Source organism: Anneissia japonica, unplaced genomic scaffold (assembly GCF_011630105.1).
Source record: "Anneissia japonica isolate Jap-2015-1 unplaced genomic scaffold, ASM1163010v1 scaffold287993_len234700_cov117, whole genome shotgun sequence".
In the NCBI taxonomy this organism is placed as follows: Eukaryota; Metazoa; Echinodermata; class Crinoidea; order Comatulida; family Comatulidae; genus Anneissia; species Anneissia japonica.
In genome coordinates this window covers 171589-185373 of record NW_022729488.1, presented here as the reverse complement: position 1 = coordinate 185373, position 13785 = coordinate 171589, and the positions used below count along the sequence as shown (strand labels likewise).

The window sequence follows — 13785 nt, the reverse complement described above, 5'->3', positions numbered from 1 at the left end:
AATCAACAAATACAAATTATTCAATCAAATAATTAATCAATAAATTATTTACATTATACCCAAAGATACGTCGTTATACTTGGCGACCAGTCTTTGTGAATCACGTTTCACGCTCGATATTTTTTCCATTGTTCTTCAACGCTTTGAGATGTGACCGTCTGTATGCAAGTGTCTTGCTGGTGTTGCTGTGCCTGTCTTCACAGAAATACTTGTCTTAGTTGAACTTGTGCTTTCATTATTGAACTATCCCTGGCATGTTGTGAAAGGTTTTTCTACTTTAAATCAAATTTTTTGAAGGTGTATAGTACATTGGTCTTGACTGATTACTTACCTTATTAATCTACTACACTACTTGGAAATGGTTTCAACATTATACTGTGAATTTGTTGAACGTCTATACATCTTGTTCGTGTATACTAGATGGAATACCTTCGTTACTTCTTTTTTGTTGACCTGAGGTATTTTACATTATACCCGAGGATATAACGTTGTACTCGGCGACCTGCCACTGTGAATTACGTAATCACATTATCACGCTTGATATTTTCCATCGTTCTTCAACGTGTTAAAATGTGACCACCTGTATACAAAAGTCTTACCGGCGTTTCTGAGCTTGTTATTATATACTCCTGTTGAAAGAATCACCTTTGTTGAACTGGTGTTTTCACTATTTAAACTGTCTTTGCTTGCTCGCTTATGATGTCAATATTTACGCGACTTTTGCTACATTTAATGTGAGAGGATTTACAAAAGCTCTTAAACGTGTTCATTTTGATAACGATTTGACTCGATATAATCTTGATATCATAGCAACTCAAGCGTTATCATAAACCCACAGGCTAAAACTGAATTTTATAGAGACTTGCCTTAAGCTGTATCTATTCTTTCAAGATACGAACTTTTTATACTCAGCGACTTTAATGCCAGACTTGGCAAAGTAAATTATTATAACAACTTGAATATTTCTCAGTATGTTGGATCACATAGTCACGGTCAAGTGAATGATAATGGTAAAGAACTTTTTACATTTCTCACCAAAACGCAATGTTCGCATGTAACACTGCTTTTAAGCACAAAGTTTGTCATATATCTACTTGCACTGGATATATGAAAGATCCAAAAGCTGATTCTAATGGAAAAGCTTCAATTCCTTATTACAGTCAAGTTGACTATATTCTATGTCGTAATCGCTTTAAAATAACACTTACTGATGCACGATCATATGGTGGCGCTACAGTTTACAGTGATCACAAGATTGTTTGTGCTCGATTTAAATTTTAAAATATTCATCTCATTTTCAAACCCACCACCAAAACTCTTAGGCTTAATTGCGCCGGTGGTGTTTTTTCAAAGAATCACAAAAAAATATCAATTTCTTGTAACACAATCCATTAACAAAGTACCTTCTGATAATATCAAATCAACTGCAACAATGACATCAAGAAGAGTCTGGATTGCCTAAAGAATTCTCCTGTAGTTGCTGTCGGAACTGTTAAATATTCACAAGGCTACTCAACGTACAATGATCCTGAAGTTGTTAAATTGTCAAAGAATAGACATAAGCTCATTTCTTCGTTGGACAGCAATAGCACATCTATCGATCGCACAAAACTGCATTGGAAAATAAATTCAGCTAAAAATCTGATTGAGAAGAAATAAGAGCTGAAAACATCGCTCACATTATAAGATCAACTGATGAAAGCCGCCGGATGTTTGAAGCTGTTCGCATGTCAGTAAATGAGGCAAAATCATCAAATGTCTGTATACATGATAAAGATGGCAACAACATTGTTTCAAGTGCAGCAAAAGCAAATGTAATATTCAATGGTTTTCTAAGCAAATCAACTGGGAAGGTGAAGCGCCTTAGAATCCATTTGATTGTTGAAAAGTCCGCTAGTTGTCTTAAAAATGGACATAGTACTGGACCAGATTCTATCCCAAATGAATTACTGAAATATGCTGGACCTGTCTTTTATGCAAAATATGCTGCTATAATTAACACTTGCTTTAAAACAACGTATACTTACACCGGATTGGACCACTAATATATCAATATACTGAACCATGGCAAGCTGGCTACAAGCATAGCAGAAGTTGTTCTGATTTGGTGTGGTGTCAGCGAATGCTTGTAGCAGCTGTAATGGAAAAGCACTGGACATTCAACAAAATGGGAATAGATATGAGTGCTGCATTCGACTCCATGTGGAGGTCGACTACTAAATCTGCTTAATGACGTAGGGTGTTGCAAAGATGACGTCAGACTTGTTCGTTTTCTTCTTGCAAACACTCGCCTTAGAGTTAAAATTAAAAATGTGCTCTCAGAAGATTTTAAGTCTACTATAGGTTCGTTTCAAGCCTATCAGGTGCATTGTTCACTCTTACACTTGCCAGAGCACTTAGACTTGTCAGAGCAATTTAAATTCCGAGGCCAAATCCGCTTATATCATTTATGGGGATGGGGAGTCTGAATACGCTGATGACGTTAATTTTTTAGATGAAGATCCTCAGATTCTTAAGCATATATTGCCCACTGTTACAACAATACTACAACTCTCAGTAAATGAAGATAAATCTGAATTTACACAGATATATATCGCTAATAAACATGACCTAGATAGTAGTGCAAACACCATAAAAGACAACGAAGCATGGCGCGCATGTAAGCTGCTTGGATCTTTCTTAGATTCTATCATGGATGTTAAACAATGCATCATTCTCAGAAATGTCGCTTTTCCGCGATTCAATAAAATTTGGAATCGTCAAAGACGTATTTCACTCCAGAGACGTCTTATAGTCTATGAAGCCCAGGTAGTTTCTGTCATGCTATATAACTGCAGCAGCTGGTCTGTTTCTAACAGTGTACTAGATGATCTTGACGTTACACATAGACGACACATTCGCCACATTTTATACATCAAATGGCCTAACGTCATCGGGAACCATGATCTGTACAAAGTCACCGGCGTCATCCCATTATCTGAGCGTGTAACAGAATCCAGATAGTTAATGTTTGGCCACATCCGTAGAATGGAAGAAACATCCCCTGCATATCGTGCTTTGTCATTTGCTGTTGATGGGTGCTGCCAACCAGGTAGATGCGGTTGTCATAAAACCAACCTTCTCGGAGTACTTCGCAAAGACCTTCAAAAATGTGGTCTAAAACTATGAAACCTTGATGACATCCAAGTACTTTGTGAACTTGCTGCTAACAAAACTACACGGACACACCTCCAAAATATGTTATGAGACTGATCAGAAACTTTAAACTGTTAAAGTTTTTGTAAACAGTATACAATAATAAGATGAATTACTCATTACGGTACATCATAAAAGGTGAAAGATAAACACATGAATTAAATAATACAGATAAAAAACATAATTATTAAAAAGTATCCAAAAAGCCAACAATTTATTAAAATAAAAATAATCTATACATAACAATGGCAAAAAGCAAATTATGGAAATGAATAGAATCCACTCGTCAAAAGTAAACTACAATTTACGAAAAAGAAATATAAAATGTAAATAAAACAAAGTAATCAGTAAATTTGTAAATTGGTTTTGTTATTTTGCCTTTTGTGCCTTTGTATTACAGTAAGAAAACAAATTACCAGTTGATTTTATTGGACAATAAATGTTACCTTATCTTATCCTATCTTATTTGAATTAAGTGTAGCAAACAAGATCGCTCAAGTTTGGTTGGTGACTAATTCGGTCAATTCCATATCACTTTTTATGCTTTAATTGATATAATAGATGGTAGGCCTATTTATTTTTCTTAACATGACTTTATTGTCCTTTCTGAAAAGATTTTCTATTTTACTGGTATATTTTAATGAAGAAATTAAAAAACAAAATCAAGAAAGTGTCTATACCTTGGTTGACAACAGGCATCCTATTAGCCACAACCTGTTTTCCACAACTTGAATTTACAATACATTGATACTCCCCAGCATCTGCTAATTCAACCTTCGAGATCCTCAGAAAACTGTTTCCCTTTTCATTATCGGTAGTTATTTCAAATCGTGGACCTTCAGAAATCCTGGTTGATGTTCCATCATCATGAAGTTTCTCCCAAATGCAATCTGATTTACACTTAAGCTTGTCTTCTGGTTCACATTTGCATTCCATCACAAATGTATCACCCTCTTCTAGTTTTTCATCTACTTGTACAATATCAATCCCTTTACAATTATAAGGACAGATTACATATAATTGCAATATATTATAAGTACAGGAAAGGCTTGTATTGTAAAAAGGAAAGAATGCACATGCAAACATTAGACTATCACAACTTTACTAATAAAAGATGTCTGATTATGCACTACAATAACATCTCCCAATTACGAACAACCCAAATAAATACCCTCAATTTTACAAACTGGATGCTACATAAATTTTATTAAACAACAAAATCATTTCGTATTGTATTTAAAAATCTTTAAAAAAAACAAAAAAAACCATATAAAATGTCCTATCAGCCAAGAAAAAAAATGTTTTTTTTTTTTAAATGTTTAAATCATTAAATTGATATAAAACTTCCTTTAAAGCAAAACGTATCAATTGTTTTCATCCAAGATATACGTTATTCCATTTAGAGCATGCTTGTTCAGGCAGCTACTATACAATAATATGGAATTTTTGTTCATTGGGGGTGCTAGTCCAATGAATAAAATTAGTGTGGTAATTTAAATCTGCGATCATTATGAATAAAATAATAAAGTTAATAATAATAATAATTATTGAATTCACTTTTGCATCAGTGGCACATGTCAGACAATACCTAATGGTGCATCCATATAGAAAAAAGTAAAGAAATTATATCAAATTGAAAACAAAAGGAACAACATAAACAAGGGTGAATTAAAGACCTGGTTACAGTATGACAGCGATGGTTATTGAAGGTAAATTAAATGGATACATCTTGTTCATAATGTGATAATATAATATATGGTTTGCAGTTACAGAATATAGACCAATTAAATAAGTTACGATTACATAAAATACTGTAAAATAAAACAAAGCATTTAACAGGTAAATTAATCAAACAAATGGAAAGAAAATAAAATTACAAACAGTACAGTAGTACAACAAAACCTTCAATTTTAATTGCCGTGCAAATAAGAAATCATTGGCATCAGGAAATGTTGAATAGAGATATTAGTTGTTTACTGGAAAAGTGTTATATACATTCTTTCCATGCATTAATTAAATACTGTTTGAAATATTTATTGAACAGGTTGTTTGCCAATTCATATTCCTCATTGGATAGATATCTTTCTGTAATTTGGTATTCACTGTTAATTACTAGGTCATTGAAAAATAGGTGATATTTAAGTTCAAGAGAGCCTAAAGTAAGTACATTCCAAAGTATGTTTAAATTATTGTAGTGCAAGTTCTTTTAATATTGGTTCTCTATATGCTTTATAATTTGTTGAAGTTAAATATAAACAGAAACATTTTTTCCTTTTCACCACAATCACATATTAAGTATAGGCCTAAATTTTGAGATGAGCATGAATGTAATCGGGAGATGTTTACTGTATTAACATTACTGAAAAACATAAACTAATGATAATGAATAAAATTTTATTGAAATAATGAGATAACTTACAACGAACACATAATTTGTTCTTGCATGGATATGATTTTCTATATCTCACAATGGTGCACTTGTAGTTGCCTCCATTATTTCTCATAGGGTTGGAAATTGTAAGACTGACTGTTCCTCTACCATCAGCATCCACAGTAAATTGATCTTTAAGGACGAGCAACATTTACAGTATTACATAATCATTGTTTTTATCCAATACTTAAACAAGTACAATGTGCACCTACATATGTAGTTTTAATTTATTACTTGGTATTTATGAAACACGTAATAATAAAGTAAATAATGCAATGTAGAGAATATTAGGCCTATTATATATAATTCCAAATGATAAATTGTGGCAAAGACAAGCCAAACCAGTCACCCGTTGGAAAAATCAATTTTAGTTATTAATACAGGGTTTAAGAGTAAAATGAGGGCTATAAAATGATAAAAGAATCATTTAAATAGAACACTTTGTTATGAAGTTGCAAAAGTTTAAACAAACAGCTGTTTAAAGAACAATATTTGAGAAATCAGCCTTCAAAGTTTACAATTTCAGGCATTTCTTAGGCAGAAACCATTACCAAATCATTAAAAATTGGTGTTTTTACATTGAAAATGAGGAAAATAACAGCATAGCATGATGTATATAAGGTTAGTTTAGTGCAATAAAATAGTTTTTCAAAATTTTGATATTCCAGCATGTTTTGGCCATTATCCCCAAAACAGTATTTGCGACCAGTGACTGGTTTGGCTTGTCTTTGCCACAATTTTAGAACCACTTCCATCTAAACAGTTTACATGAAATACACATTTAAAACTACATCATATATTAGTAAAGAATATAATTAAAATGAAGTAAACTCTCTTACTGGAAGCTTTGTCATTAGGATTGTCTCTAAAGATAAACAAGAAAAATACACACGATTATTTTTGCAACTAAATTGTTGTACTGGATGTCAGGTTATATGTCGTACATTACAAGAAATATATCAAATAATATTATTGGATGGATGTAGCATGAATGAGCATGTTATTGTATGGATTAGAATCAATAAAATACACAAAAAGCAAAGGAAAATAAATCCCCATGGTTACTTTCCCTCTTGCATTCACAAACACACACACAATTATTATGTTTGGTCACTCTTACAATACATGTACCTGTAGGGCTGGAAAGACAGTATTTTATAAAGTATGTAATATAGTATATAATGAAACAGAAGTAACTAGCAACAGTATGTTCAATAATATAACATGAACCCAGTCAGATCATTACTAGTATTAGTTTGAGCTTTAATTGAATCATGTTGACAATTTGGACTTTGAATTTCACTCTCATTTTCTATCGGCACACAAACGGTGACAATCTTTTGGACAAGACTGTCCTATGTTATTTGTTACCAGAAGTAAGCTTTAATATATTTTTTGTGGGTTTTGACTCTGATAATCCCTAGGCATCCTTTGACTCCAAACTGTGACCATTCTACTCAAGGGACACTAACTAAAACCTGAAATTGTCCCCTTAATTGGCTTAAGTGTTTGGCATGTTTTTTATGTGACATACATTCTCTATCTTATCATTTCTATTGGAAAAAAAATCATGAGTTACAGTGAATTAACATTATTTCATAGCAATAATTTGCAATGCAATTACAATTCATTATACTAATATACCAGTAATATCAGCAGAAATGAATTTAAACCAGTCTGCTGACAAAGTTTGATTGAAATCGGCTTAATCATTTGCCACTATTGGCACTTCGAAATGTTGACAGAAAAACATTAGAATAACCCCTTAATCTTTGATGCCACATCCAAGAACACTATAAAGACTCTGCTGTAAGCTACACTCACATCAAGCCAAGATCCGGTTCGGAGCCCGGAAAAAAATTGAGTTGTTACGTTTTTTGAAAGGTGCATTCACATGGCACACAGAACACCGTTTTTAAGTGTCAAGTACGTATGCATTTGAAATTTGAAAGCTCATACAATTTCATAATACAAATGGCTCTCAGATATCCATGGCACCAGATCCGGAATCCGGATTGGAAATCGTACAAATTTGATGTGAATGGTCCTATTCTTTAACCACTGAACACATTTTTCATGATTTCTTGTCCGGGCACCAGACCGGATCCGGGCTTTGGTGTGAATGTAGCTTTATGCCAAAATGATGCATATGTGCAAATGACAAATCTATGCTATGGTATTTGTGACAGTAGTCTTTTTTACCCTAATGGCCCCTATGTGACCCCTGACATCAAGCTTTCTACTGAACAAGTTTGTTTGAAATTGGACCAACCATTTGCCACTAGTAGTGTTTTGAAATACTGCCAGAGAGGAACAATAAGAAGGCAGAACCCAGCCTTCCTGCAACTGAATGGATAATGATTGTATTGAAGCAGGCTTGTAAAAACGAATAATTATGCATTATTAAATTAAAAAAGAAAGTGTTATGATTGGAAACAAAATGAAGAGCTACTGTAATGTGTAAATCACAATCATTAACTAATTCATAGTGTTATAGAGAATGTTTGAACAGAATTTTGTTCGTTTCCACTGGATATTTTCTGAGAACAAGAACATCATTTCCTTTCGCAAATAGCACCTTATCTGGGGGATAAAGTCCAGGGCACAACCAGTCTAGATCTTGATGTAAAGTCAGAGATGGTGGAGTAAACCAACTCCAATCCCTCATAGTTATTCTATACATGCGTGTCAGGAATAACTACCCAAAAAGTTTTATTATGAAGCATTATTATGTAGCATTAATTTATCCCTTTTTGATGCATTCTACATATTTTTTTGAATTATCATAAGTGAAAGTATGTGCATGGAATGAACTTGTGAGGAAATATGAGGCTTAGAAGGTGGACAAAGATTGTTTGCAGGATTTGAATCCAGGCCTTTGCAAGCATGTTAGCCACAACCAGCTGCAGCTCTACCTACAGTAACAGTCATACATTATTGCTGCTGTTATGGTGTTTTTATGGATTGATAAAATGCTGGTGGATTAATAATCATAATAAGAATGTAAATACAGCATAAATAATGTGTAGGGTGAACTAAAATACCTGGTAAATCAAGCAAAAGAAATAAAAGAATGATTTGAAAAAACTATGGCAAAGGCAAACCAAAATGCAAATATTTTTCACTGAATACAACAAACCTTTGATCTGAGGTCTTCCCTGGAATATTAAACATAAACACAAAAATCAGTACAAATCAAGCAATGAATAAAATAGTGATAGCCTTTGAGGCGCATGGTTCAAACTATAACCCCAAAGAGAAATTAAGATTGTATTATGCTCCGAGACGAGGGTGAGGGGCATTTTGAGATCACATTTTAACCATTATCTGAAAAAAGCAGTGAATATTTTCTTACATACTGCATACTATAAATAATCTAAGCTTCTCCCAAAGAACGGAATACCAAAATTTGTATAAGGGTCATCTATTTTACAGACTGCTTGAAAAAAAATTTTGGCCTAGCACTAATAAATCCAGGTCTAGAGTTTTGGCTGTGGAAAAATTAAAAATATGATTATTCACTTTAGAGGTCAGTATTTTCCAATGCACAATGTCACATGCTTCTCTCACTATCAACTGTAGACACAAGATTTTTCTCACCTTCTTCATATACCAATTGTATATGGAGAAGGTGAGAACGATCTTGTTTCAGTTTAAGGCAAGTCACATGCTCCTCTCACTACCCACTGTAGACACAAGATCTTTCTCACCCTAGTCATATACCAATTGTAAGCTAGAATGTGTCAAATTAAGATTGTAGGCACAAGATCTTTCTCACCCTAGTCATATACCAATTGTAAGCAAGAATGTGTCAAATTAAGATTGTAGACACAAGATCTTTCTCACCCTAGTCATATACCAATTGTAAGCAAGAATGTGTCAAATTAACCATCGTAAAGCCAGGCACTCATTGCGCCCAACACTCAGCCTGCGCAATTTTATGGAGAACGCAAAGCCACAGCGCTAACAGAGAGAGCGGACTGGAATTCATTGTACGACTGTTGTACATACTTTCATAGCAATGAGTGCTTGGTTAGGCTGACATATTCATGGTGTTTACTAGAGGGAGGGTTTTGGAGGGGGTGACTGTCATGAAAACCAGCAATTTTGATGTCCCTAAAGGCGCTCTTGGCGTTCCATACTTGTTTATTGCAACCTTATTTTAGTGCAGATGTGTCGACTATTATGCAAATTGGTCATGGTAAACGATGTTATTTAATGCTAGTGAGGGTTTTGTTTCAGTGTACTGCAGGTAGGCAGCCGGACATGTTTGTGCTGGTAGTAACAACAGTGGTGGTAAATTTTGGTCTCAACAGTTGTGGAATCCGTTTGGGAGTTAGACGACGCTAACAGTGGCCTTCCTTGGTAAGACACTGAGACACTTCACTACTGGTTAGCTGTTGCGACGGTGAGTAAAACTAAACAAATATTGCTATGCTAGGCCTAATTTTTGTGAGTACTCATAATTATAATGGTATAGGTTTATTTACTCATGTATAGTGATGCAGAGATCCCAAGTCTACCGAAAATCGCGGGTTTCTCCCGATTTTTTAGGCCGTCTCCCGCCCTCCCGATTTTTATTAATAATCTCCCGATTTTTTTAAATATCCCGAAAATTTCACGAAAAATGTGATTTCCACGATGTCATAGAGCAATGAAACAACATTTCTTATCTTAAGCCAATATATTATGGTGCACGCTCAGCCTTAAAATGTCGTAAACAAGACCAGGGAGTTGTTATTTAAAGTTGTTTATCAATATAACAACTCCATGGCAAGGCAGGCCTACATCCGTGGTAGAATCGCCTTGTCCTCCATGTTACGATCTTTCTCATCCGCGCCGACCTCAATCAATGAGATGGCTGTCAGTTAATTTGTTGAAATTTATTTAACGAAATTAGAAATCACATGGGATGGAATGGATGCCCCAAGTTTTTTTCGCCGCGAAGATTTGGAACTTTGTAGAATCGGTGCATAAAAAATACTTTTTCTTTCAAGTAAGCTTCAGTTCTTTTATAACAATACTAAAAAAATCATAGTAGGTTTTGGTACTAAGTAGTCTTCCGAAAAGTGAAGTTTATTTTAATATCAATCCCGAAATACATGTAGACCTAGGCTCTATCTGCACTGCAGGGTATGTGTGTTGTGTTGAGTGGGCATCTGTGTGTAGTGGTGGTCGTGACTCTGAATGTGACTCTGCGGCCTTAGGCCTAGTTACGCACGTACAGATGGAGCCTAGCGAGGCAGGATTTAATGTTTTTTTTATGGCATTATGTACCAATTAGTATAGGCTAGACATATATAAATGCTGACTTAAAACATGTAGTATGATTTACTAACTAAATTAAAATATATATTTATTTTTTAATTTTTCAGCAAACGTGTGGATCTTGCAAGTTGCAGTATACCTTGCTAGAATTCTATGTTCTTTGAAGAGATGTAGTAAATCAGCCATAGCCTCTAATATGCCAATGAACCAAGTAAAGCCTTGTTGACTGCTGCCAAGAATGCTTTACTAGCAAAATTCTAAATAAATAATAATATTTATAAATTTATATAGGCCAACTGCAATGTGTAAACAAATGTAAAATTGTTAAATAAAAGTAAACAAATTAATGAAAATTGTTTGTTTCCTTCATTTTGTGTAATACTTTCATGTTGCACAGTGCGTCGTAAGGCGTCACAACGCGTCGCTACAGGTGGTGATCGCTTCACGAAAAAAATCTCCCTATTTTTTGGTTTTCAAACTTGGGATCTCTGAGTGATGTGTAAGATGGGGGTTGTTTAATCACGGGGATTGTTGTTACCATGTTTGTAAATTATGTATTGTTTTATTTAAAGGCTTTGTGGAAGGGCTTGACTATATATAGACCAGTGTTGGTTGAGTTTTGAGACGACTGTTTATGCCGTGTTGTGTATCGTCGCTTCATTCAAGCCAAGTCTGTTGAAACATGTATACGATTAGACGAGCGGAGCTGTATGCACTGGCGAAAAAGTAACAAAAGACCGTGTAAATAGTGCCGCGTAGGGTATCCATCGCGTAGGATATCCGCCGCGTACGATCGTTGCGTGCATGCTGTAACAATCACAATTTACAACCATGGTTACAGCGTACACGCAAAGATCGTACGCAGCGGATACCCTACGCGGCGCTATTTACACGATCTTTTGTTACTCTTTTGCCAGTGACGTCATAGTAAAATCGTATATAATTGCCTATAACTTCATTAAAAAAAGGCCAAAAAACGATTTTAAGGTTGATTCTATTATTAATGGCATATCAAAAATCCTCTCTAAAACAAAAAATCATTTTGCTAGTTCTCTTTTAACTAAGACTTCGTCCATTTTTATATTTTCATCCCAAACTTATTTAGTGTATGCTTGACAAATTGGCATGTTGTTTTATTTTCTATATTATTATTAGTTTTATTAAACTAAGCTTTATACTAAATTCTATTGGTAGATGATCAGATTCACACATATTAAAATTATTTTAAAAAGTTATTAAATAGTAAGTATTCACTAGCAATTATGTAATCAATTACTTTTTACTAGATGGCCGAAAAATATAAAGAAACCAATTCCTTCATCATTCCCAATCCTGGCATAAAAATTGGCAATTTATAATTTTCAGAAATCATTAAGTTTTTTCCCATATGAGTTTATAAATTTATCCACTGAAATTTGTTTACGAGTATAAAGGTCTGGTGGATCATTAATATCTATATTTTCAGATTCTGGATTATTATTAAAGTCATCTAGCTCAGCAGTCCTAGAGTTGAAATCTCCTGCCAATACAAAATAACTTTCACCATAATGACGTTCAATTTCAAGTATATCTATTTCTAATTGTTGGTATATGTCAAATTCAAACATTGACCCTGTAGGTGGTGCATAAACACACTAAAAATATATACATTCCTTTATATCTCTCATTAAATTTTAACCAGATAATATGATTACATTTTCTATTAATTTCTGTTACAATTATGTTGTTTTTCTATTAATAGAACCAGCCCCCCTCCACAAAAAAAAAATTCCTTAAAAGAGTTTTGTTTCCCTTATTATTCAAATAACATTAAAACTCTGAGGTATAAACCAGACCACAGGCAGCATGGTTTGAACATTGGTTGCGCCTGCTAAGCATTTTGTGAGGGAACGCGAAACAAAGGGAGCGGAAAGAGGGTCATCAAGGATCGCTGGTCAGGGTCCAGGGGAAAAGGCCCTCAAAGAAATAGTGTATTTTACATTGTCAGATTAATAATGTCGTCTCCTATAATATATAAATACCTTCCGACAACAACCGATCCATCAGCCTGTTGTTTTGTCAAAATTTTGTAAAATTATTGGTAGGATAGGAGGGTTTGCCATCCCACTAAAATTTAGTGAATTCAAGCCCACCTGGCCCATCCTACATGTATGTCGCTGCCAGTAAACCAGACCCTGCAGGGGACTGCGGATCCTCAAGCAAATGATGGAATATACTACTGTAGTGGAAGTTTTTGGTAAAACATGTTGAAAAATATGAAGAAATCTAACTACAGTATATATAAATATACTCCAAGTGGCAAGTGCATTTCTACAGCTTGACATAGAATTTTTTGTGGCTACTTTAAATTCCTAACCATACATGCTTTCTGTGTTGGCAATTTTCACTTGAATAACTACATTAGTTCTTTATAGGACAGGTCTTATCTAGGCATGAGCATCATATTTTGTAGGCTTCTTACAACTTACAAGTGAGACAATAGCCATGTATGACATGTATGACAATAGCTATGTATGACAATAGCTAATGTGTCTACATGTGGGCTGTATGCCAACAAAAAAGTTACTTGAGAAACAAAATCAGGGCAGGAAACACAAGTAGAATGCTATATTTTCAGCTAATAGACGTAAAATTTTAGCAGCTGGGTTTATTTTAATTTCATTATCGCAAATTTTATCTACATACCAATATGGACTAGTTTTCCCTCATTCATTTCAAAATAAGGAGTTTGTTCCTCAGTCCGTAATATCTTGTTTGATGTACTTTGACCAAGGTCAAGATCGGCATACTGAATTTTTTCCTACAAAATATTATACATAAACAAATAAATTCACATAAAAGATGCCATGTGGTCGGAGCAATATCTGGTAAATAAAAGGTTCTTTTATGAT

At 34.2% G+C, this 13785-nt stretch overlaps 1 protein-coding gene across 1 annotated transcript in view; it reads right to left on the bottom strand.

The window, feature by feature from the left end:
* Positions 1-8713: 8713 nt before the first annotated feature.
* LOC117114695 overlaps positions 8714-13785 on the bottom strand; it is a 30023-nt gene continuing 24951 nt past the window's right edge. The window contains exon 12 of the mRNA XM_033258383.1: positions 8714-8784. Coding sequence (XP_033114274.1) covers positions 8714-8784 — 71 coding nt within the window. The remainder of the gene's footprint in view (positions 8785-13785) is intronic.